This window comes from Pteropus medius, unplaced genomic scaffold (assembly GCF_902729225.1).
Source record: "Pteropus medius unplaced genomic scaffold, Ma_sr-lr_union100, whole genome shotgun sequence".
NCBI classification, from domain to species: domain Eukaryota; kingdom Metazoa; phylum Chordata; class Mammalia; order Chiroptera; family Pteropodidae; genus Pteropus; species Pteropus medius.
In genome coordinates, this window is record NW_024349224.1 from 7949649 (window position 1) to 7975376 (window position 25728).

Consider the following 25728-nt stretch of genomic DNA (forward strand, 5'->3'; position numbering starts at 1 on the left):
CTCTTAACCTTGATTTTTGAAGTAGCTCCTGTGTGCCCTGCCCTGGGCACCTAGCCCAGAGTGGATCGCTCAGCAGATGTTTGGGCAAGCAGAGTCTCTGCTTTGGCCTCTGTGCCAGCCTCCATCCCACACCCTCCTTACCAGCTACGCGTGTCTGGATTCAGACTGTTTCAGCTTGGGAGTCCTGACGGCATTCAGTGGGGTCAGATGAAATAGGGCTGGTCCTTCAAAAAGGACACTTGCAGAGCTGCACAGTCTGCAGGGAAACCTCGAGAGGAAGGGGTGGAAATTTGATTTATTGTTAACGAAAATATAGGTCAGATCTTTAAAAAGGTGGGGGGCGTGGCGGGGAGCTGGTAGAACCCCAGCATCGCATTGGCGTACTCTGACTTCCCTGTTATTGGCCTCGGGGTCCTTGAGAATCTGTTTCTTGGGGATGGGGAGAGTAAGAATTTGCCTCAGACAGTGGCTTCTGTTTGAGCAGGAAGTGGGGGAGCCAGTGACCCCAGAGGGGCCTTCTAACAGAGAGGCACACCAGAGCCCCTTTGGTGCCCTGAGCAGAGCTGGCCTAGACAAGTTCTCAGGTGGCACCCAGGGCTATAGGGCCTGCAGCTAAGGACCCTTCATCCAGGCCAGATTTAGCAAAGAAAAGTACAGGACACCCAGTGAAATGTGAGTTTCAGGTAAACAATATGAGCACATCCCAATTTTATCTGGCTGCTCCACCCAGGCCTGCCTTGCCTCTGCTGGCGTTTGCTGCTCAGAGGTTTCCAGGCTTGGCACAGGCTGAGAGGAACTTTTCAGCTAAATTGGATCACTCTGATTTCTTGCACTGCTTCTGTGGTCTGCGGAAATGACAGCCAGATAGGAAGTCCCTCGGGAGAGGGCAGTAACTGGAGTTCCGTTTTGCGGAGCCAGGCAGGCCATGTGGGATGGTTGTGGACCCCAGCTGACCTCGGCTGCTATCTTGTATTTTTTCATCAGGAATTTCAAATGTGCATTTTGAGAGGAAGGAGGCAAAAGTACAGCTTTTTCTCACTTGCTCAGTAACTTTTATGAGCAACACAGTGGGGAGAATTCTTTGCTTTTATTCAGTTGACCGATTATTTTCCTTTCGTCTTTCCTTTTCTGACATTGTTGCTCTGTATGGTGTCTGGGGAGAAGGGACAGCGTGGGAGGGAGTCGGCGTATGTGTTCTGCATGTTCCCTTCTGTACAGTAACTTCTGTGTTTGCTCTGTTTAGGATCGTTCCTTCACCACCAGTAAATTTCTGGAATGTTCTCCCAAAGTGCCATGTGCCCCCTTTGTTCAGTCCTTCAGTGGAGCAGAAACCTTGGGCCTCCTTTCCTGAGAATGTCCTTAGCTGAGGCGCAGCCCCGGGCTCCTCCGAAGGCAGCAGAAGTGCCTTTCCCCAGCCTCTGGGGGTGCCTGAGCCAGGCACCTTCTCCATTCCCTGCGAGGAGGGCCACGCCCTGCTCGGTCCCTGGGTCTGCGAAGTCCTCGCAGGCCCCTGTAAGTACAGGACTCTCATCCCAGTCCCAAAGCCCTGCTCTCCTCCACCAGCCTTAGAATTCAGTCCTGTGACCAGAGGTCTGAGCAACGTCTGGGTCTGGCCGGAGGTGTGTGTGGGCAAGGGGGAAGGGAGGGGAGGAATATGATAAATCAAGAGCATTTTGGTGACAAACCCAGCATGTGACATACATTCTGGGGCTAGGAGCTGTTAAAAATCTGTAACCATTTATTTTCAGCTCTTACTGGAAAGCATCTTAAGTGGAGAGTTGAAAGCCAGTTATGGGCTTTGGCGAAAGGCAGGTAGGATTGAGGGGCCGTTTTGGTCAGCTGTTAGGAGAGACTTGGGCCTGATCATGGGACAGATGTCCCCTGCTCCCTTGGACAGCATCTGCCTGTGTTTCTGACCAGGACGGGTATTCTCTGGGTCTGGGCATGGGATTCTGCTTGGGGTGGCCGAGGAGGAAGCAGGCGCTCATTTCTCTCCACCTGGGGATCCTCGCCCCAAGGCAGAGCTCCGAGGTGACTTGGCTCAGGTGTTCCCTCCCTGCAGGGCTGCGTGGAAGAGTTTCAGCCCATTCCCTTGGCGTGGGAGCCCTCAGCCTCTTCTGGCCCCCGGGACCTAGGGGAGGCCATTTCCTGATGACTCACCTGGGAACCTGGGCCTCCTGCAGGTGCCCCACAGTCCATCACAGGCTGGTGAGGGGAAACGACTGAGGGACAGCGGAGAGATGGCACCGTGTTCAAGTGTGGCCATGTTTATCCAGGTCTCAGAGCTGAAGGCTTTTCGGTGGCATCCTCAGTTAAAAACTTTTTGTGTATATTAAAAAACAAACAGCCAACTTTTAAAATGTCACCCAGGTGGCGAGGAGAGAGGACAAGGTCAAGGTTAAGGCCATTGGTCACCTTACCATAAGGGGTACCTTAGCTCCTCCCTAAGAATGGCCAGGTTTCCTAGAAGCCCGAGAAGTAAACGGCCGCAGAGAAGCGTGAGGACAGCTGGTGGGCAGTGAGGCCTGGGGAGTGTCATGCTGGCAGTGCTGTGGCTGGGGGGAGATGTTTTCCTTGGGGGGCCGGCTGAAAATCTTTTCCTCAGTTGCTGCAAACGCCCTTCTCCCCAACAGCACGACCCAGCTGACACTCCTGTGGGGCCCAGGGCCGAGCTTTCGTGCTGATCAGCCTGACAGGTCAGCTGGTTTATACAGTTAGGAACATTAAACCAAACTGAAAGGGCACTTTGACTCCTCAAATGCAACACAGATGTTTGAGACGTGGCCCCCGGGCGGCGGGCAGCAGCGATCATTAGGTTAGAAGGTACAATGGGTCCGAGAAGGATTTCGAGACTTCTTTAGAAACTAAATTCTGAAAGGAAAGCTCAGCACCAAGGAGCAAAGGAAAGTGAATGGGAAACAGCCCAAGGCTTAAGGCTCTCAGGGCACAGAGCCCCGCTAGGCTTCGGGGCCCAGCATTTTCAAGAGACGGCCACAAACTCGACTGGTCCAGAAGCTGGGTTAAAACCCCTCTTCGCTATCTGCAGTTGTGTGACCGAGACAGGTCATCTGACCTCTCTGACCCAGGTTGCTCAGGGGTAAAGCAGGGGTACCACTTCCTATTCATCAGCCTATTGGGAAGATTAAGTGAATTGATAGAAATCACCTACTTATCTCCTGTCGCACCTTGAGTCCTCAATAAATGTTAATTTTGGCCACCCCGCTCCAAGCCTTGTTTAGACAGGTCTCCAGGGCTATAGGTGTGCCCTCTGCCATTTGGCTTCTGCCCTTCACAATAGGTCTTTTGTAGGGAGGAATCAATTACCCCCTCCCCAGGGATGGGTTTTTGTTTTTGTTTTTTTAAATGAGAAAATTAGGTCAAAGTCATTAGGCTAAAAATTTGCTATCAGGGGACAGACATTGACATGTCAAGTTCAATTTGTGTTTCCTGTTGATTTAGTGACTACTAAATGGAGAATGCGATTCAAAAAATGTTTGATCATCTACCCTGTACCAGGCGTTGTTCTAGACACTGGGGACTCAGCACGAAATTTATCGAGTTCTGTTTCCCTGGGGTGAGACACAGTAAAGGGCCTCTCGCTGTAAAAGTGAGTCTCTCCCCATGGGCTGACTGGAGAGTTTCGCCATTCAGCGCCCACTAGAGGGCTCGGGGCTAAGAGCTGTGGACTGAGTTTTGAAGCTGAGGCACAGTCCCTGCTTTCTCCCATGTGGTTGGGGGACAGAGGTAAGCAGGTGTGTGTGCAGCTCACAGACACGCACCATAATAAACTAGGAAGCCTTGAGAAATGTGACGAGAAAAGACTGGATAAAGAAGATAAAGGCAGGATTTCCTGTGGCTGGGGGATGTGGGAGCCATCTGCAACTGGCTAGGATTCAGACCTGCAGACGTGGAGGGGGCATGGTGTGGGTGTGGCCAGCCTGCTTGCCCAGGATTCAGTGACCCCCGCTCCCCTCTTGGCCAGCCGGAGTCAAGCAGCTGTTAACCGCTCTTATGACCTCGAAGCAAAAGAAACAGCAGGACTCAGGTGAGTTGAGGGGCCCTGGAACAAGGTGGAGACCTGCCAGAGATCAAAGGCCTCACGTCCAGGGCATCCACCTTGTTCGAGAGGTGAGTATGTCGGGGTAGGGGTGTGTGGCCCATAAGGCAGAGAGATGAGGGGTGGTCTGATTTGGGGGACATACACTTGTCTGTAGAAATCAATAATTGAAGGCTGCCTGTTGGTCTTGGGCATTTTGAATGCAGCATAAAGGGCTAGTGGCCAATTATGAATTTATGCATCTACCTGGGAAAAATAAGCTCTTTGAAAACTTTTTATAACATGGAGGATAATTTTTGAGAAACTCTAAATCAGCATCACCTGTATAAAGAAGAGCCAGGTTTTGTGCTGTGCACAGCCTTCGTCAACACATCTTCCTCTTGCTTACAGCTCCAGCTCTGCCATTCCTAGCCCTGGCTACATATTAGAGTCATCTGGGGAGTGGGGAGGGCACTTTAAAGTGCTGGTTTCCAAGCCCTTACCCCTGAACTTCTGACTTAATTGGCCTGGGGAAGAGCCTAGTCCTGATTGGCATGCCCTGGGCCAAGAACAGGGTCAAGACCCCTTGTTCTGACCGGAAGCAGGGAGTGAAGGAGGCCTCTGGGCCTCTCTAAACATGGAACCGCCTCCCCATGCTTCAACGCAGGTTTCCAACAAATCACAGACTGAGGCGTACCAAACAGGGAGATGAAAATTCTAACCGATTAGGAAAAATGGGCACCATGCCCAGGCCTATTGAGTCCGCTTGCCCATTGCGTACCCACCAAGATCAAAGCCACTTGCCCAGCATGGTTTTTGATGTTGGGCAGTTAACCTGTAAAAATGGCATCAATTGAAGAGCATCATTGTGTGTATGTTGAGGAGGGGGGTATGGTGTCACATTTCGCAGGAAATCACAAGTGAATGATATCTGACAATCTGGCTGAATCCCTGGCCCCTCATCTAGGATGTTATTTACTTGCGTCCAACCACCCCAGCCTTCCGGTGTCCACCAGTGGCAGGCATGTGTCTTGATGGGTTTGTCCCCAGCCTCTCGAGTGCACATACTCAGTGCTGCTGCTAATGGAGCTCCCTGGGGATAAGGCCCCGACTTCCGCTCCACATGCAGCCCCTCAGACCTCCTGCCGCGGGGCTCCATTCCCAGCGGGACCTGCACCCAGCCAGAGTGACCCCGTCTGGAGGGGGAACTCCCCTTGGATGCAGCTGCCTTCCCCACTTTAGCACACGTGCAGCCTGAATGGCAAGTGTCACCTTGCGACTGATCCCTGCCGTGCTGCCGAGTGACTACCAGCAAAAGATCCTCTGGGATTCTGCTTTGGGGTATTAAGGAGGTCAGCACCTCATTCCAAGTATCTGCTAAAGGGGCAACCAGATGATGTGGGGGAGCCTCTCCCACCCCGAGCCTCTAGGATCCTCTGAACATTTTGTTTCTGTCGAAGCCTGAGCTCCGATGGCTGCCAATGACCAAGGCCGGCTCCCCTCAGGTTTCTGCTTTCTGACTCGGAGCAACACTCCCCGCCCCCACCTCCTCTCCACGCCCTAGCTCCTTTTTTTTAAACCGCCTACAGCACCTGGTACTTCTAGGTGGTCTCCCATCCAAGTGCTAACCAGGCCCAACCCTGCTTAGCTTCCGAGATCAGACGGGATCGGGCACGTTCAGGGCGGCATGGCTGTAGACTCCTTTGTTTTTTAATAAATTTTAGCACCTGCCCTTACCAGAAAGCATTGCATTGCCTTAAACAGTCCAGGACACACACACACACACACACACACACACACACACACACACACACACACACACACACACACACACGTGTGTATATATTTACATATATTTATGTGATATTTGTAGGGCACTATTAATGTCCTCTGAACACTTCTTTCACAAGCTTCCTCTTTTGATCATCAAAAAACCCATTGGCTCAGAGGAGTTATCCACTTGACAGTTGATGAAACTAAGGCACACAGGGACAGGCCTGAGGTCCTAAGGTAGGTGGTGCAGAGCCCGGGCCGGGCCTCCCTTGGCTCACATCCTTCCCGCTCCCTCCGTGTGTCTGGGCTGGGCCCCGTGGGGGAACTGAGCTTTTAAAACCAGCTCTGTGATTCTAAGCCCCTTGGTCTCTGCTGTAGGAGCAAGTCAGGCTCCTGGGCTCCAAGAGCCCGTTAAAGTATATTCTGATGAGAACTGCACCCATGGAATCAAAAATCTAGCAGAATGACAATGTTTCCCCTATTGCTTTCAAGACAAAAATGTTTATAGTACTCTGAAAGCTAAAGGTGTATTTTTAAAATGAAAGGTGAAGCTCAGGGGTTAGAGCACTGGTCTTATAAAAATGAAAGGCTGGGGGTTGGAGAAACAATGGTTCTTTGTCTCTTGGATGAGTGCTCGGGCAGAGCCATGGGGGTGGACGAACACGTGGTCCTATCTGTTACTATACTACTGAATTATTAGAATTACTGCTTCAGCTCATGTCGATGTGGCAGGACAGACTTCAGGCCACTCTTTTATTAGAAATCTCCACTAAGCCTGGGTGGAGCAATGAAGGGTTGGCAGAGATTTATCTTCTTTATGAGAAGAGGAAGAGGGGGAACAAATGAAATCTCACTCTTTTATCGGCTAATGACTACTGATCATGATTTTACTTTTTGCCTTGGCTGCCAGGAAGCTCCAAGCTAACATTGGGCCATTTCTCTCCTTAAATGATTGCTTATCTCTTTTTGCCTTTATTCTAACCATGCTGTTTTACACAGCCCGCCCTACCACTGCCCCAGCGGGAAGGGTTCATCCCTTCTCTGAACCCAAGTAGTGTATGACTTTATGCCTTGGGTTATGGCTATTGCTGGCTTTATCATATCTGATGAACTATATGTTCCTTGAGGATAGTGATCATGCCTTATCCTTCTGTGTATCCTCCAAAACAGCCAGACTGTGTCCAATATATTATTAATATCTACATTTACTTGTGGAATGAAGATTGGCTAAACAGGTTTAAAAAAAAAAAAAAGCAAGTCTGACCATGAAAAAAACCAGGAGTCCTTCCTAAACAATGGAACTATATTAACTCATCGAGCATGTTTCCTGTTTTGCTTTAGCTGCCAGTGACTTCAAGGTATTGTGTCCAACTGCTATAATATGGGCCAGGTAGAACCAGGATTGCAATAGACACGCTTATGTGGTCTGCAAGGCTCGAGAGACATGCCAGTTTCATGATCCTGGTTACTGGAGAGGTTGCAATCCAGCCCCTGGCTGCTCAGCTCTTGCAGCGCCCGGTCCCTCCTTTGTTGCTCTGCCCTCCTGCCCTGCGTAGGGTGTCGCACCTGCTCCCCACTTCCCTGCTACCATCAAGTCTGTGAGCCCCTTGTGGGCAGGGATCCAGCCTCCGCCATTCACAGCCCGAGGCCCTGGCGCTGCACTGGCCCCGGGCAGCCAGCCGTCGGGGAGGATGTCTGCACAGGCCGGTTGCTGTCTCGAAGGCGCGAAGCCGCGAAGCCACGTCCGAAGGAGGAAGGCAGCCGAGTTCTGGTATTGTTGCTGCAGCTGGTGTTGTGAATCAGGCCGACGGGCAGCGCATCCTCTTACCCGGCTATTTCACGACACCAGGGTTGCATCATACCCATTCTCTGCAGGCGAGCCTCGGGGGACGCAGTGGACGCGGACGCGGACTCGGGGTGAGGGCGGGAAGGTGTGTGAGCTTGTTCTCTTTAGCCCTCAGGATCTCAGTCAGAATGCTCCCGGGAATCAGCTGGGGAACTTTCCAAAAGTACGAATGCCAGCCCCTCAGCCCCTCCGCCACCCGAGACCCGCGAATCCCCTGCATGAGGCCACAGAATCAGCATTTGTCAGAGGTTCTGGTGTGATGCTCAAGTCCACGTGCAGTCAGGGCTGAGCCCAGGGCTTCTCACTGGGCTGTCGTCCTTGCCACAGCCCCTCCCTGGCCCTATTCTTTCTGCCTTGTACTGCTCACCCACGACTACTTCCTAGAAGCAGAAGGGATCTGATACCCCAGTCAAAGCCCAGGCTTCTTGCCCTGGCATTCAAGGTCCTTCTCGCCAGGTTTCCATACTCAAGACAACACCACCATTTCCCCCATACAGTCTCCCCTGTTCCTCTCTCTCAAACCCCCGCCCTACACGAATCCACATGCTGGTTCTGTCTGCTCCACCTTCAGAGTTCTCGACTCCCAGCCCTAGTCCGGCCTCGCCCGTGCCTCCCTCATCCGTCCTCCACACAATGGCCAAAGCAATCTTTGAAAAATGTAAATCCGACCATCACCTACAAAACGTCCCACCCTGGCTTATCCAGTGCACTGTTCACCCTTCCGTGTCTCAGAGCCATCTCCTGGGGCCCGCCCTCGGCTCCAGCCACACCCGCCTCCTCGCTGTCTTGAAGCCCCAGCCGCACTCCTATTACGGGGCCTTTGCACCTGCTCTTCCATCTGTCTGGAACCCCTTGCTCATTCCTGCTCACATATGGGTGGCTCCTTCTCATGGCTGCAGCTCAGCTCAAATTTCTCATTCCGAGAAACCTAAATGCCCCTCCTTAAAAAAAAAGTTCTGTTTCCTTCATAGCGCTTACCACTAAATGTATGATGATTGCTCGATTGTTTACTGTCTGTCTCTCCCACTAGAATGTGAGCTCCAGGAGGGCAGGGCCTGTATCTCATTCCCGGTGGTACCTCCGTGGCCTAGCATAGGGCATGGTATGCAGTAGGCATGCAATAAATGTGTGTGAATGAAGAAACAATTAGACCCCTTTCAGCCTCATCTCCCACCATTTCGTCCCTCCTCGCCCCACCCCTCTGTCTCCTCCTTTGCACTGACCACGCCCTTCCCAAACCCCACCCCCCGGCCCCCTCATAGCCCTTGCCTACCCGTCTCCCCTTCCAGCTCCCCTGCCCCTCTTCTGGGCAGCCTGCCTCCTCTGCTGGTTCGTCTGCCAGGCTAGGCTGTGAGGTCTGGCACCTGGTACACAGGAGGGGCACAATAAATGCTCAGGCGCCTCTGTGGCCCTGGGATTCAGAGGCTGCAGCAGGCCCGCTGTCCTCACGGTTTCGTTCCCCTGTGTCTAGGGATTTCACTTCTAGGGACTTTCCTGACTGCTGAGTCTTTCAGTTCCTTTACTGCCCCTGTTCTCCATCCAAGAACCAAAGATGCAAGGGGCCCTCGGTCACTCAGCCAGCGGCTGGCACTGGTCAGGTGAGCCATAACTGGTGTGGGCGTCATTTTCATTTTGCCACAGAGAAAGCTGAGGCCCACTGAGGTCAGGTGACTTGCTCAAAGTCACACAGAAACCGAGAACTGATATGAGGGCCTGAGGCGCCCTGAAGCCTCATCACAGGGCTTTGCTCAGGTACGTCCAATGCTGAGTCCTGGGATTCAGCATAAAGTACTCTATGGCCACCTAGAAGCTGAGGTCCTGGAAGGCAGGAATTGTGTCTGACCCAGCACTGTGTCCCCCGTCAAGAAGAGGGCCTCTGTGAATATCTGTCAAGTGGATGAGATTCTGTCCACGTGTAAGAATCCCCATCTTGGGGCTCTGTGCTTCGGGACGAGGCGTTCCGAGTCCCTTCAGCTCGTTCTATTGATAAGCCCCTTGAAGGATCCTGCTTATATCCCATCCCACCCCAGAGAGATGTGGACGGGCAGGAAAAGCTCCCCGAAGCAGCAAATGTTCCCCCTCCAGGACTGGAAGGGACCTTGGAGTTGACCCAGCCTGGGTATTATGGAGGGAGGAGAAGGAGACTTGCCCAAGGTGACTCAACACATCTGTGGCCTCCCACTCTGCCTGTGACCCGTGCTGCTGGAAACCAGCCCTGGCCCCTGCCCCCTCTTTCTCTCCTGAGATCTTAATCGGGAATTTCCCACAGCTGCTCCAGGGTCTGGGCGTGTAGAAAGGGTGTGGGGATGCTGGGCAGCTGTGATTTTCACCAGTCAGGTGGCAGTTTAAGAGCAAGAGGATGATAAGATCTGCTCCAGGACCACGGCAGGGAATGAGTAACTCACAGGCCTCTCCCCTCCCGCCCAGCCCGGTGGGACCTGCAGGGAAGGTGGGGGTCAAAGACACACTCCTGCAGAAGTCTCTCTGAGGAGGGGCTGGAACTCGGGGAAGAGGGTAGGCAAGCCTGGAGGTCATTGAGAGGAGCCCGCAAGAAGAGTCTTTTAAAAAAATTAACACATAGGGTAAATATCTAAACTTTGCAAAAAGGTGCACAGTGATCATGACCTTTTGGATTTGTCACCGAGGTCCTGTCACCACCCTCAGCTCACCTCCACACCCAGCTGAGCTGGGAGAACCCCAAGAGCCACCCCCTGACCCACCCCTGCTCGGGGTATCCTGTCTGCCAAGGGTCCCTATGGCAGCTGCTCTCTGGCCTCTTTGTTCTGATCTCCTTTGTTACTGACTCAAGCATTTGTTGAGGACCTACTCTGTGCTGTTCTAGTTGCTTCGGAGCATCAGTGAACATGACAGGCCCAGATCCGCACCGCTGTGAGCTGGCTTTCTAGCAAGCTGGATGAAACGTATGTCCCTCTTCCCAGAAAAATGCACTTGGATATGAAAACTTGTCCACAGTTTGGTGAGGCTCCTGGACCCCAGTTTAAGCACCTCCCTCTTGGAGGGGGGCTCCCTCACGCAGCTTGCTGCTCTAACGTGGCCTGAGCATTTCCACCTGCCCCCTCTGCCTGGCCTTGTAGCTAGGCTCACCTGTCCTGAGTCCCTCTGGACCAAGGCTGACTGGGGACAGCATGAGCCCACCAGGCCCCTCCAAGTTCTCAGTCCACTAGCGCTGCCTGGCCGTTGGAGGTCGTGCAGTCCCAAGGATTCTGAGCATCTCAGAACTGGTCTTCCGGGGACCTCTGTGACCTCTGAGAGCCCAAGTCTAAGAGGTCAAGCCGGGAGGGAGAGAAAATGTGTCCCTCCATGTCCCTCCCAAGAGTGGCTGGAGCCTGAGCTTAACTGGAGCTGGCGGTGGCCTTGAGGCCTCCAGAGGAGCAGCCCCTCTGGGACTCAAGTCAGGGGCTGTGCTGTCCCCGCCTGTCCCCGCCCTGACCCCCCTCCGGAGCACTCTCTTCACACAGCTCTCCTGGTCTGTTTCCACGTCCACCTCCCCTGCTAACAGCTGCAGGGGAGCTGGGCTGAGCGAAGGCACAGTGCCTGCTGCTGATGCTCCTGCATGGCCGCCGGTGGCAGGGTGGGTGGGCACTGAAGGTTTGTTGGGTAAATGGCTGAAAGATGCAAAACCCAGCAGGAGTGACAAAGAGATCCGTGGTTTTCCTGTGAGCCTCTAGGCCACCCGCCCCCAGGGAGCAGACCGAGTCTGAAGCGAGTGCAGGGCATTCGCCCAGGGAGGATTCTGGGGGTCTGTACCTCTGGGGAGAAGGGGAGGGAACGGGACTGAGCAGAGGGAGGAGTGGGCTGCCGTGCAGACAGTCTCAGCCGACTCGGGGAAGCTCTGCAGCTGGGGTGACCCTTCACAGCTGGGAAAAGGGCAGCAGGCCCTTATACCCCACATTCCAGGATGTGGGCCCCCTGGGGGAATGGTAGCCACAGGCAGAGCTGATGCCACAGGGGGTGACGCCAAGAACAGCACAGCAGCCGAGGAAACGTGTCCATCATACTAACTTTTCTGTCAAAACCCTAACCCACTGCTGTTTCACACACACTCCCAGTCCAAATTTCAACCCCCACCTCTGCAAAGGCTTAGGTGCCCCCGGTGACCAGGCTGCTGTCCCCACAGCCACTGTGCATTCAAGGAGTGGCCCAGGGCTGCTGGCAAAACCAGAGCCCCACTTGGCCCAGCGCTAGGATGGGGTTTTTACCCCCAGCCACTGTGGGAGCTGGGGGTGCCCCATCCGGGCTGGCCTGGGAGGAGGCGCTGGCTTCTTGGGTGGCCTTGTAGGCAAAGCCTGGAGAAGCTCTGGGGTGGGGGTATGGGGTGGGTGCTCAGTTGCCCTGTAGGACCCTGGCCGGCTCCCCAGCCCCGGGGGCTCATCAGTCCACTTGTGGCAGCAGACCACTCCTGGCACCTGTTGAACTGTTTAGGGGTACCTGTACATAGTAGCTTATATATACTGGGGTGTCTCTAAAAGGACATGCAAGACTGGGAGTCAGAGGTCCGAGTAAGACAGACTAACTTTTATATGTGTGTATCTTTTTAAATGTCATACCATTCATCTATTAAAAATCCTAAATAAATAAAATACAAAGCTAAATACCATATTCTAAAATGAGAGGTTTTCGAACCCACATAGGGTAGGTTTTCAGGTCATCAGGCCATCTCTGGGGTCCTTCATAGGGTTGCTAAGGGTCCTCTTGGTGACTGCTCCCTCCTGGGGTCCTGGCTGCAGGTGTCTGCTGCTCCCAGACTCAGAAGAGCCTCTTCGGGACCCAGGGACTGGGCGTGGCTCCCCCCGTCTCCACTCCGCGTCTGGTTCTGAGCCAGCCCAGCCCTCTCAGTCCTGGGCGGGCCACTATCTCAGCGATCAGATGGTGGGCAGAATAGCAGTGGGCACGTGATCTGCCCCCCACCCTGTCCAGGGACCCTGCTGGCCAGCCGTGGGCGGTCTGGGCCAAACTGCCCGACTCCTCCTTGCTGCGGGCCCAGCCTATAAAGTCACCCTGCGTGTCCCCGCCGACCTTGGCCCCCTCCTCTGACACCCAGAGCCACAATGGCAGAGCTGCCGGTGTCAGAGACGCCCGGGGACCCTACTCTGTGCAGCGGGCGTTTCACTATCAGCACCCTGCTGGCCGGCGATGAGCCCCTGCCGCCAGCTGCCTGTGACAGCAGCCACCCCAGCCACCTGACCCATGGCAGCACCTTCCACCTGCAAACCTTTGGCTACAACACCATCGACGTGGTGCCGGCCTACGAGCACTACGCCAATAGCGCCCTGCCCGGTGAGCCCCGCAAGATCCGGCCCACACTGGCTGACCTGCACTCCTTCCTCAAGGTAAGCTCTGTCTCAGAAGACTGGCCACTTCCCTGCCGTGTGACCCTGACCCAGTTTCCTAACCTCTCTGAGCCTCTGCTCTGTCTTCGGTGCCATGGGGATAAGTGTCATCCTTACGGGTTGAGAGGCCCAAATGAAATGCAGACACGGGAGCTGTAAAGCTCTGGGCACATGGCGTAAAGCTTACTGTCCTGTCACCGGGAACCCAATCAAGCGATCCCGGGCTGCCTAGAGAGGTAAGGAGCTCCCTGTCAGTGGAAGCATGCAAACAGAGGTTGTACACGTCTGAAAGAGATGGGGAGAAGAGAGTAAGGAAGTCTGCAACAGAGAGGAAGCTTGCCGGGTCTGCTGTCTGGGAGGCTGCACTGTGGAGGGTGGAGCTGGGAGCCGATGTGACCCCTGCCTGCCTGAACCGTGGCCTCTGGGCTCCCTGCAGGAAGGCAGCCCCCTGCATGCCCTGACCTTTGAAAGCCGGCCCAGCCATGAGATGACAGATGGGCTGGTGGAGGACGAGGCAGGCACCAGCAGCAAGAAGAACCCCGGGGAGCCCGTGCGCTTTGGCTGGGTCAAGGGGGTGATGGTGAGTGGGGTGTGGATGGGACGTCTGGGAATGCGAGCAGGGAGGCAGAACTCCATCCAGGCTCAGCTCTGACTCTCAGGCCTCAGAGGCCAGGGCAGACTCAAGGCCCAGCCTGGGTCTCAGTATCCCCATGGGTATAGTGACCTCAAATTTTCTCTCGTTTTGTACTTCCCACCTCCTTTCACCCCCCAGACTGGGACCTGGCCCTAAGGCAGATCTCTTTTCGGCTACTCATTTTTCCTGTGGCCTTGGACAACGTACTTCACCTGTCTGTGCCTCGGTTTTCTCATCTGTGAAATGAGCATTAAATGAGTTAGCAGATGGAAAGCGCTGGGATTAACGCCCGCCTTAGTTATTAGAAGAAACTGTGTTTCCCCCTCAACGCCACCAGAGGGCAGCAAGAAACACACAAATCCACAAATGTCTTTTTTGCCATTTCCATGATGGGAAGGAGAAGGGGAGTTTTCTGTGTTGTACAGCACCACGAAGTCCCCAGACGCAGAGAATAGAGTAAACTTAGCTTTCAAAGACATTATTGGACTTAGTGGAGGGGACTGCATGGGATCTAGGAGAAAGCTTTAGTTCTGCTCTGGGAAGCAGGAGGCCTGGGTTCTCTGACCTCAACTCTGCCAACGACCTGCTGGCTGTGCCTCCATTTCTCTTTCTGAACAGGGAGTCCCTTCCACCCCCAGAGGCTCACATCCAGATTCTGGACCCCCCTCCCGGACTATGGTGGTCAGAACCTGGCCTGGCCATTGCCCATTCAATCTCTCAGAGAGGACGGAGGGCCCTAGAAATCTCCCACATAGCCTGTCCCATCCCAAGACTTGGCTGGGGATTTCAGCCCCAGTTGCAGCCTCTGGCTTTGCTTTAAATTTGGAAGCTGAAGTCACAGCAACCTGAGGTCTGATTTCTGCCTGTATGTGGGGCATCGGCTCAGCTGGCATTTGCTGAGCTCTCCCTAAATGCCAGGCCCTGGGCCCACAGCTGGCCACTGAGGCCGTGTCTGGGCCTGCTAGACACAGGATCCTGGGCTTGGAGCTGGGGAGGGGTGAAGATTCTTGCAGCCCATCCTCAGGCCGGATGGGAGTGCAGGAAATGCATGGGAGTGGCAGGCAGGTCTCTGGGTTCCCTCCCCTCCTGGCCCCACAGGACCAGAGGAGCATTGAAGTGAGAATCCACTGAAGTGGGTAAAGCAAAGAAAGGACCCAGATGTCCCCCAGGCCTAGGTTCTTGATGCCATTCTGTGACCGCGGACAGGGACTTGTGCGTTTGGCCTTGGGGTATCCGGCCCACCCTGGTAGCCTCTGACCTCCCTCTCCTCCCAGATCCGTTGCATGCTCAATATCTGGGGCGTGATCCTCTACCTGCGGCTGCCCTGGATTACGGCCCAGGCGGGCATTGGTGAGTGCCGGCCCGGGGGTGGGGGAGGGGAAGGTGTATTGCAGTTCTGGTCTTCCAAGGCCTCACAGGAGCAGTCTTGAACTTGGGCTGCAGAGACCACGGGTCCTTACAGTGACAGAGGTCAGAGTGGTGTGGCAGAGGAGCACAGGACAGGGAGTCAGCGGGCCTGAGGACTCTCTCTGGCTCTGTTTGCCCTCAGTAAGTCACCCAACCCCTTGGAGCCAGTTTCTACCTCTGAGCACCTGGGTTAGGAACTCGCAGTCTGGACAGACCAGGGTTCCAATGCTGCGTGACCTTGGACAAGTTTCTTAACCTCTCTGAACCTTCGTTTCCTCATCAGTAAAATGGGGTGGGGGGGGGCAGGTGATAACTGTCCCTACCTCCCAGACCTACTGGGGAGTTTCTACGATGCACGTAAACAGCGCAGGACTTGGCACCCAAAGGCGCTCATCAGTGATAACTGTTTCTTTATTTTTGTTATTAAAGGAGGTGCCTTCCTTTCCATACCTAATGATCCTTTACACCTGGCTCCTCAGCTCCCTGGCTACTCAGCACAGACCAGGACATAGACATAGACATTTTTTCAGACGAGGAAACAGGCTCAGGGGAGGGAAGTGACTTAAGTCGCATGGTGACTCCGTTGGCTGACTCAGCTTCCTTATGCTGCTGCTCACCTGGGAAATGCCTCGACCGAGGTTTGGGGTGATCCCATCCCCACCTGTCCCCACAGTTCTGACCTGGATCATCATCCTGCTCTCGGTCATGGTGACGTCCATCACGGGCCTCTCCATCTCGGCCATCTCCACCAACGGCAAGGTCAAGTCAGGTGAGCCCCACCCCACCCCCAAGGTCCTTCTCTGTAGGTTTCCCCCTCCTCATCCTGGGAACAGGCCTGTGAACTGCTCCCCTCCACCAAGTGGGGACGCCACATGCTGCTCCTTCCGGTTCCAGGTAAGGGCTTTGGGCAGGCCCTGCACACCCATGGCATGGCCTGGGTCATCTCCTGTGCCACGGGCCCCACGGGTGCCATGGTCACCCGCTCGCAGCCTCAGCTTCTGCCTGCCCCAAGTCCACGCCAGCCAGGTGACGCCTCTGTTTCCATGGCTCCTGGCTCTGTCTCCAACAGGTGGCACCTACTTCCTCATCTCCCGGAGTCTTGGCCCAGAGCTAGGGGGCTCCATCGGCCTCATTTTTGCTTTTGCCAACGCTGTGGGTGTGGCCATGCACACCGTGGGCTTTGCAGAGACGGTGCGGGACCTGCTCCAGGTGAGGCGGGGGCTGGACCCTGGGCGGAGGGAGCCGGCACCCCACTTCATTCTCCTCCACCCCATCTGGGCTGGGCCTTCCTGCCTCTTTGCCCAGTTTGCCCATCAGAAACCAAGGCCGCACTGATCACTACGGGTGGCCATGACGATCTCATCAAAGAAGGACTATTCCCAGAAGTCCCTTTCAGGGCCGTGTATTGTCTTTAGGGGCAGGTTGTCCAAGCCCCCGCAGTAGCTGCTTTGGGGATCTGTTGGCGAGTTTGTGTTTTCCTGTGAGAGGGCACCCAGAGAATGAGGGGCATCCAGCTTGAGGCGTCTGGAGGGCGGGTTGTTCAGAGGGCAGCACGCAGCCTGGCTTGTCCCTCTCCCCCAGGAGTACGGCAGCCCCATTGTGGACCCCATCAATGACATCCGCATCGTCGGCGTGGTCACTGTCACCATGCTGCTGGCCATCTCCCTGGCTGGCATGGAGTGGGAGGCCAAGGTGAGGAGAGGCTGGTGGAGGGGGTGTTGGGGGTCAGGTGGGGAAGCGGGAGTCGCTAGACCTGGTCCTGGGCATGGTTTCCCTCCTCTTGTGTGTATTAGGCTCCGAATTTTGCCGGTGTGACAAATAGACCCTAAGGAAGGGGCCTTAAACAAGTCATTTGTTTCTCTTTCATGTAACAGTCCAAGTGTCTCTGGCTCCTGGCACTCAGGCACCCAGACCCTTTCCATCCTGTGGCCTCGCCATCCGTAGGTGGTGGCTCTTACCACCTGGCCCATAATGGCCACCACGGCCATGTCGACAGCCCACTCAGCGGGAAGGGGAAAAGGGGACAAGGAGGGAATTCACCTTCCTTTCCTTTCCCAGCACACGCACCCCTTCTGCCGACGTCCCATTGGCCAGAGCTCGGTCTCCTGGCCACACCCAGCTGCAGGGGCGCTGGGGGACTGTGGTCTTCGTCTGAACCCGCCTCCAGCCAACAACCGGAGGGGCAGCACCATGAAACGGGGGCAGACCTGGCCGGATCCGGCCCCGCCGCCTCCCCTCCCTCCCCCTCGCTCTGAGCTCCAGCTATGCTCATGCCCCGATCATCCTCCTCCTTTAGGACACTCGAAGACCCTTTCCCAGGCCACCCTGCTAAAGTGGCCACCAACCCAGTCCCATCACACTAGATTCATGTTCCCTGTTTACGAGCAAGACAAGATCCTTGTGATATCGCCAGCTCCTTGAAGAGAGCCTGCCGCGTGATGGGTGGTGAATGAATGAATGAATGAATGAATGAATGAATGAAGAGAGTGAGGAGCCCTGGGCAGGTCCTTCCCTGCTGAGGCCCCCTGAACAGGTGGGGCCAGACCATCTGACATCTAGGTCCTTCGTCCACAGGCCCAAGTGCTCTTCTTCCTGGTCATCATGGTCTCTTTCGCCAACTACTTGGTGGGGACACTGATCCCCCCAACTGAGGACAAGGCCTCCAAAGGCTTCTTCAGCTACCAGGGTACGTGCAGGTCCGAGCCCCTGCCCATGGGGACAGGGATGTTCTGCCCACCCATCTGGCCCATTCTGTGTGCCCCGGGAACACGGAACCCCCCGACTCCATGGCCAGAAGCTGCCGGCAGAGCCCCTGCCTGCCTGGGGCCCAGTGAGGGGCCGAGCCTTCCAGGCAGCCCTGACGCAGGCCTTGGTTTTCCAGCGGACATTTTTGTCCAGAACTTGGTGCCCGACTGGCGGGGCGCGGACGGCAGCTTCTTCGGGATGTTCTCCATCTTCTTCCCCTCAGCCACAGGCATCCTGGCAGGGGCCAACATCTCCGGGGACCTCAAGGTGAGCAGCACGCCCATCCCCCCTGCTTCCTGGCCCTGTCCTATGAGGACCTCCCACGGGGCACGGAGCTTGGCACTGAGACCACGGGGCCGGAGTGTCTAAAATCCAGTCCAGTCCAACTCTACTCAGTCCAAGCCAATGCCACTTACTCCACTCAATTCCGAGACCGTTGGTTGGCATCAGCTACACTCTAGGCCCTGAGGGACAGCCCCAAATGGGTTAGTTTCCTCCCTAGCTCATCTTCGCGGGGCTGACATCCCCCCGGGCTCTCCGCTGTCCTGTGCGGGCAGGCTCCTTGGCTCAGCGTAGGAGGCCCCAGTCCACTGCTGCCCCACCCAGGACCCCTGCCCCCACCCTGAGAATCTACCGCTTTGCCCGTGTCCCTCCTCTGCGCCTTCGCCACTGCTCTCTGGGACCCCCTGCCCTTGTTCCCTCGCCTGACGAAGTGCCGTTCCTCTTTCAGACAACCAACCGCTCCCTCTTTACATCTCCCCCGGCCTTCCTGTCAGAGACATGGTTCCCTGGCATAATGACATCAGGCCACTTATGCCTCTGTCCCCCTGCATCTGGATAACTGAGGCCTCCCTCTGTGTCCCCATTGCCAGCTAAGAGTCCGACACATACTAGGTGCTCGGTACACGTTTGTTGAATGAATAATTCTGAAACATAGCCAAGGGGAGGCGGGAGAATAGATGTATCAAGAGCTATAAAGCCGGGGAGAAGGAGAGACTGATGTCAGCAGGGGCCCCAGCAGACCTGTTGGGTGGGGTGGGGCTGGAGCTGGGCTTTGAAAGATGAGACAGGAGACAGCGCGGAGCCCTTGCTGGCAGGAGGGTCAGAGGAGGTGGGTACAAGCGGAAGGGATGGTGAGGAGCCTGGCTCGTGCTGGAAACCCTTCTCAGTCTTTGTTCCCACTCAAAAGATGCCCCTTGATGTATTTTCTTAAACGAATTAATAACTGCATTGGAGACGATCTCAAACCCCAGCCTGGCTCTAACTGGATATGCCTGGGTGGGGGGCAGGTGCACCGTGGGGCCTGGGAACTGGAGAGCAGCCGTGTTTCGCTGCCCCCTCCCTTTTCTGGGGAGCGGCCAGCAGAGGCCTGGTCCACCTGTCCTGAGGTCCCTGCAGGACCAGGCTTGTGCTCAGACAGCCGAGTTCCCCTCTCAGCCCTGTTACAGATCATCGTAGCCTTGGGATTTACCTACCTGCTTCATCAAGCTTCTTAGGGTACCACTGGGGCAGTATCAGGCGTAAGGCCCAGGCGGCTGTTTTGGAGCTGGGTGAGGGGCACCTTTGCTCTGTCCTAAGGCCCTCGAGCCCTGAAGTAGCCCCGCCCTCCTGGATCCAGCCCTCTGCTCATTCGTGGGATGAGGTGTCCTCAGCAGAAGAGCACCTCCCATTCATGGAGATTTTATGCAAGTCCCTTAAAATCTCTCTAGTCCATCGGTGAAATGGGGCTAACATAGCCCGCCTCCGCTTCGTAGGACAGGGAGTGAGAATTCAAAGTGCTAATTTAATGCTTAGAACAGTGCCCGGCACAGAGGAAATGCTAGGGACTGGTTGCCAAGGTCATTGTCATTTTTACCATGCGGCCAGCACCGTGCCTCCTTCTTTACAAACATTATCCTTGGGCAGCCATAGGGGCTCATGCCACCATCACCCCCATGTTGCAGAGGAGCCAACCAAGCCTAGGGAGGGTCACGGGCTTGCCCAGAGCCACACGCTCAGGTGGCAGAGGATGCAAGTTTCTAGAACAAAGAGGCCTCAACTTTATCGCAACACCGTTATCATTCAATGGGTATTTTTTGAGCACCTGCTTCCTGCCAGTGTCTTAGGGACACAGACCAGGTGTGGAGCTAGTTGGAATTTCTCTCCCTGCTTTGGGTTCCCATGAACTGGCTTGTGTCCTGTCCTCCTTCATAAGTCCTCTGTGCCACCAGGAAGGGGGCTCTGAGGGCCAAGGTCAGGGGTTGCTGCCCCACCCCTGGCCTCAGACAAGGGCAGGGCCTGGAAGGAAGCCCAGAAGCTGCCTGGTACCCCACTTCCTTCCTCCCTCCCCCAGGACCCTGCTGTAGCCATCCCCAAGGGAACGCTCATGGCCATTTTCTGGACGACCGTTTCCTACCTGGCCATCTCAGCAACCATCGGTAAGTAGCCAGCCCAAACCACCGCAGGGGGTCGCAGGGTGGGTGCCTCTCTCTAATAGGGCGAGCTGGGCAAGGAGGACTTGGCGACCCCAGGAAGTAGAGCCTTGGACCTTATCTTCGGGCTACCTTGGTGGCGATCAGACATCTTCGTCGTGGGGAAGTATTTTGTGGGGAAGATGGGGATGAGTCAGACCGGGCTCCTCAGTCCCTTCCAACCTGAAGTTACATATTCAAGGGTGTGAAAATCCTATGGGATAAATCATGCTGCGATGATAGGAATAATAACGGCAATGATGATGCTCAAGGTGACACCAGCGCTGACTCACCGCGTGCCCGGCCCTTTCTCCGCCTTATCACACTGAATCTGGGCACCGTCATTTCCTCCATTCTACGGAGGAGAAAGCGAGGGCTCGGAGTGGTTCAGCGACCTGCCCAAGGTCACACGGCCACGGAGTGGCGGAGCCGGGCTTTGAACCCAGGCCCGGGCTGTCGCCGCTCGCCTGTTACGGGGGTCCTCACCGGTGCTCTCGCTTCAGTCAGCGCCTCGCGAGGTGAGATGCTCACAGATGGCCAAGGGATATGGCCCGAGTCCTCCTCCCTCCCCAGGCTCCTGTGTGGTTCGCGATGCCTCCGGGGTCCTGAATGACACCGTGACCGCTGGCTTTGGCACCTGCGAGGGGCTGGCCTGCAGCTATGGCTGGAACTTCACCGAGTGCTCCCAGCAGCACAGCTGCCGCTATGGCCTCATCAACTACTACCAGGTGCCTGCAGCCTGGGCCTGAGCGCCGGCCCCACCAGTCACAGGGAGGGGCCAGGTGGACCCCAGATGGAACCGACTGGGAAAGACTTGGTTTGGGGGGCTTAGGTCCCAGACTCGGGGGAAAGAGATTCGGGCTCAGGTGGGGGGCCACGGGCCCAGTCCCTGCCTCAGTGGGCCCTGGGACCCCTGGGTGATGGTCGTGGGCTCAGATGGTGGCATCAGGACCTGCCCCTTGCCTGCAGAGGGGACTGCAGTGCCCCAGGTGGGGAGTCCGGGCCCAGGCTCTCACCGTGCGGGCCCTGAACCCCATGTCCATGCAGACCATGAGCATGGTGTCAGGCTTTGCACCGCTGATCACGGCCGGCATCTTTGGGGCCACCCTCTCCTCCGCCCTGGCCTGCCTCGTCTCTGCCGCCAAAGTGTTCCAGGTGAGGCTGCAGAAGGGGGGCAGGTGCAAAGGTCCCCAGGTGACTGCTGCGGAGGCCTGGAGGCACCATGTGACTGGGCTATCTAGAATGGAGGAAAACGGGGCCATGAGCGAACTCCTGCAGGAAGCAGCCACCTTCTTGCAGGATGCTTAAAGAGCACCCGTGTTCCCCGCCCAAACCCTCAGCCTGGCACCCGTCTGCATTTCCACCAGGCCACCTTCACCCGATGCCGTCAGCCCCTCTCGTTTGGCCCTTTCGCTATCTTCCCGATGAGGCGGGGAGGGCGGGGGCATCGCTCCCGTTTAACAGAGAAGCAGGCGGGACCCAGATGGGGCAGTGCCCTGTTGAGGGCAAGAGGGAGTCAGCAGGTCTGGTGTCCAGGCGGCTGCAGGGGAGGGGACAGGGCCCGGCCAGCGGGCGAGCAAAGTGTCCTGTGCCCGCAGTGCCTGTGCGAGGACCAGCTGTACCCTCTGATCGGCTTCTTCGGCAAGGGGTACGGCAAGAACAAGGAGCCAGTGCGGGGCTACCTGCTGGCCTACGTCATCGCGGTGGCCTTCATCATCATCGGTGAGAGGCTGCCGGGGCACCCAGGGGCCTGACGGGCCATGAGGGCTGTGGGGCCGGGGCTCTCTCCCCTCTGCTCACCTCTGCGCCCAGCGCCCGGCGCCCGGCCAGGCCCGGCAGGCAGTGGGCGCTCCGTGAATAACTCTTGAGTGGGCGAGGCCCTAGCTGGAGGGAGACTTTGGGAGGTCATGTCATCCTGCCTCCTTCCCTCACCCCCAGACAGGGTGGCTCCCACTCCATGCCAGGCAGGCGGACAATCCTATTTTGTTAGGAGGGACCCCACCTGCTTTCCCTGGCTCTGCATTATCCTGTCCTCGAGGCTGGGACCCCTCCCCTCCCAGGTCTGAATTAGTCCCCAGGCCATCTTTGGAGCACAGGACAAGCTGACCGGCCCCTCCTTGGGAGCTTCTGCAAACAGCTGGATCGAGATCTCTGCAGGGGTATCAACTAGACACACCTCGTTTCTCAGACCTTGAGCTGACAGGGCCCTTGGACTTCAAGGCGAGGGATGCCCTAGGCGAAAGATCCCAGCTGATCAGTTAGTTAGAGGACCTTCTATCCTGGCTTTGCCAGGTGCCAGTCGTGTGACCTTGGACAAATCACTGCACCTCCCTGAGTCTCGGTTTCCTCCTCTGCAAAATGGGAGCAATAGGGCGGAGCAGGTGTCTCCCGCATGGGCAGGAAGAGCCTGTACTGTATGCGCACACACATGCACACACACGTGCATTCGTATGTGCACGCGCTCACGTGTGCACTCTCCCCAGTACTTCCTGATTACTTAGCCAACGAGACAGAACTCGCTAGGAGGGAGGTGGCCACTCCAAGCGAAGACAGCAGCCATGCCACGGCACAGTGACCTCCTGGCCCCTGCTCCCTGTGCTGGAGTGGGGTGCAGTCAGCGGCTGGCAGGCCTGTGGGCCTGCCACGGCTGAAGCCCTGCTACTCAGGCTGGCATCACCACTTCATGAGACTCACCCTAGCGGTCGAGTCACTTCCGCTCAGGGGAACCTTCCCAGACACGGACACTCCTGGATCCTGAACCAGGTGGGGAGGTAGCAGGGTCACCCCCAGGAGATGGAAACGTCCAGTCAGACCTGATGCCCCCCACCTAGCTCTGCTTCCTGTTCACCCCACAATCTACCCCAGACTCAGATTCGATGTCCTTTTATTTGGGGGCCGGTTCCGACTGGACTGAGGACTGAGGACGGTCACCTCAGAAGCTCTGGGGAAGGGTTCTTGCGGCCATTCAATGGAATCGTGTACAGAGAGGAGGTGCTTGCCTTGTTTTGAGATCCCCCAGAAGCAGGCACCGAGATAAGGATTCATGTGCAAAAGTGTGTTTGAGGGTGCCAGGGGGGTGGCTGGGGAGGGGAAAAGCAAGACAGGGAAGGGAACGAGCCAGTTCTTGAGTGGGTTTCGCTGTGATATGTGATATGGTCTCAGGGTTTCAGAGAAAAAGATAACATGCATCCAGGTCACATTATAAAATGTATTTCTTACTGTAATTTGTGGTCACAAAAAAACTATGACGGCCACTGTCCTGGGTCCTCTCATCACCCGATGGAATCTGCCCTCACACTGCTCTCCATCTGCTTAAAAGCCGGCTGTTTACAGTTCACAAAACATTGGCCCTTTGAGCGTCACAAAACGATGGACCCATTTCACAGACGAAAAGGTTGAGCCTCACCGAGCCTCAGAGGCCCGTCTGGGGTGCCCCGCCCTGCGAGGGAGGGTGCCGGGCGGCTCCTCGGTGCAGCTGCCTGACGGACTGTCCTCCTTCTCTCCGCGTCCCTGAAGCGGAGCTCAACACAATCGCCCCCATCATCTCCAACTTCTTCCTGTGCTCCTACGCGCTCATCAACTTCAGCTGCTTCCACGCTTCCATCACCAACTCGCCTGGTGAGCAACCCCGCCCCCTCCACGGGGGGCGGCACCGGGGCTGAGGCAGGGAGAGGGGCGTGGAAGGCGTGGATGCAGGTGGGCAGACCACAGTCACCTCTCGGATGGAAGCCAATTTCAGGCACCATATTCAAATGATAATAATAATAATTAGCTCCAAATTGCTGATGGGCCGGTCCTGGGCCACCTTTTTCATGGACCGTGTAGTGGTGCCGTGGGGCAGCTGTCCCTAGCGAGGCCCCGGCAGAATGATGTCCTCCTCCCACATTGCTGCCCCTTGGCCCTGCAACAGCCACGGGAGCCTGTGCTGTTGCTGACTGTGGACGTCTCGTGGCCATACTTGTGGTCTGCAGCTGGACGCCTCTGTCTGGGTGTAGCCTGCATCAAAACGCCAGGCGAGGTCCTCCCAGCGCCTTCGGGCCCAGCCCCCAGAGGTGGGGTGAGTGGGTGGGCACTGCTGGCTTTGCCGCCAAGGCCCTGCCCAGCAGCACTGGCCCAGGAGGAGGCTCCAGAGTGCTGAGTGTGCCACTGACCTGTGCCCCCACCCAGGGTGGAGACCCTCGTTTCGCTACTACAGCAAGTGGGCGGCGCTCTTCGGGGCGGTCATCTCCGTGGTCATCATGTTCCTTCTGACCTGGTGGGCGGCTCTCATCGCCATCGGCCTGGTCCTTTTCCTCCTGCTCTACGTGATCTACAAGAAGCCAGGTGTGCAGTTTCAGGCCGCCGAGGGACTCAGGCGCCCCCTGGCCCCGTCCCCCGTGAGGCTGCCGAGGGGCTGCCCTGTCCTTCAGCCCAGCTAAAGGGCCTGCATCGGGCTCTGTTCAGTGGCCCCTCTCAGGCCTTCCAGCCTTGTCCTTCCTTGTGGGGCAAGGAGCCTGTTAAAATGTACCCACTCAGAGCCCACGCCTCCACATCTGGATCACCCTCTGGGTACCCAGGATCCTGGAACTGCCTCCTCGGGTCTACCCACCCGAGAGTGGCCAGCCTGCAGGTGTGCACGCCTGGGCCTGAGGTGTACCCAAAGGCTGGCTGCTTGAAGGACAGGTGGACACAGTATGGCCATATAAGCAAGGGTGTCTACACACATGCAGGCAAGGATGCTGGGGTGACAGTGATCTGGGGGTGGGACGCAGAACCCAAGGGAAGCCTAGAATCCTACATTTGAACCTGGCCTTCCAGGTCATTGTGAATGTCTGTTTGTCAAGGGAAGAGAATATTCTGTAGAGTTTAATACCTTCGTGTATAAGTTTTGAATATGTAGTCACATGGTACGTTAGAAACAGATGAACAGGCTGTGCCCGCCAGGGGGCCCTGCTCGGTTCCCGAAGGCCGCCATGCCCCGCTCCGCACACCTGGGGTTTCTAATCTTGCGCTCTGCCCCGCAGGGGTGAACTGGGGCTCCTCGGTACAGGCCGGCTCCTACAACCTGGCCCTGAGCTACTCGGTGGGCCTCAACGACGTGGAGGACCACATCAAGAACTACCGGTGAGCACAGCCTCCAGGGCCCGCCTGGGATCGAGGGCCACCGTGGCCCCATTCTGGGAGGCTCCAGGCCAAGAACTGTCGCCTGACAAGGGCAGACCCAGGGTGGGCATGCCCGCGCCCGCTCCCCCCTTCACCCCCACCAACTAACAGAGGTGCAGGAGCACCGCCTGGCTGTCAGGGGACCAGGGTCGACTTTACCCAATGGGGACCAAGCGAGTTGAGCGACCTCTCTGCACCTCAGTTTCCACAGAGGAACATGCTCCCCAAAACGTGAAGGGTTCCATCGGGCGATCTGGTATTGTAATTTCCATCACAGCCATTCATGGGGCTGATGGTGACGAGCCTCTGCTGGGGACTCTGCCGAGCCGATTCCCCACCTCAGT

At 56.5% G+C, this 25728-nt stretch overlaps 1 protein-coding gene and 1 non-coding gene across 3 annotated transcripts in view; one reads left to right on the top strand and one right to left on the bottom strand.

The window, feature by feature from the left end:
* Nucleotides 1-5616: 5616 nt before the first annotated feature.
* Nucleotides 5617-5735, bottom strand: LOC120617398 (5S ribosomal RNA). Its single transcript, XR_005656905.1, has one exon. It is a non-coding gene; the product is annotated as a 5S ribosomal RNA (ribosomal RNA).
* Nucleotides 5736-12704: 6969 nt separating this feature from the next.
* SLC12A3 (solute carrier family 12 member 3) overlaps nt 12705-25728 on the top strand; it is a 31256-nt gene continuing 18232 nt past the window's right edge. Inside the window, exons 1-15 of one of the 2 annotated variants that reach the window (XM_039880927.1) lie at nt 12705-13006; nt 13443-13586; nt 14915-14990; nt 15721-15816; nt 16117-16256; nt 16629-16739; nt 17622-17733; nt 17929-18059; nt 20125-20209; nt 20816-20970; nt 21290-21397; nt 21841-21964; nt 23759-23860; nt 24410-24565; nt 25246-25345. In XM_039880927.1, the coding sequence (XP_039736861.1) occupies nt 12725-13006; nt 13443-13586; nt 14915-14990; nt 15721-15816; nt 16117-16256; nt 16629-16739; nt 17622-17733; nt 17929-18059; nt 20125-20209; nt 20816-20970; nt 21290-21397; nt 21841-21964; nt 23759-23860; nt 24410-24565; nt 25246-25345 (1922 nt within the window). In that variant the 5' untranslated portion in view covers nt 12705-12724. The remainder of the gene's footprint in view (nt 13007-13442; nt 13587-14914; nt 14991-15720; nt 15817-16116; nt 16257-16628; nt 16740-17621; nt 17734-17928; nt 18060-20124; nt 20210-20815; nt 20971-21289; nt 21398-21840; nt 21965-23758; nt 23861-24409; nt 24566-25245; nt 25346-25728) is intronic. The other variant, XM_039880928.1, reaches the window with a different exon arrangement.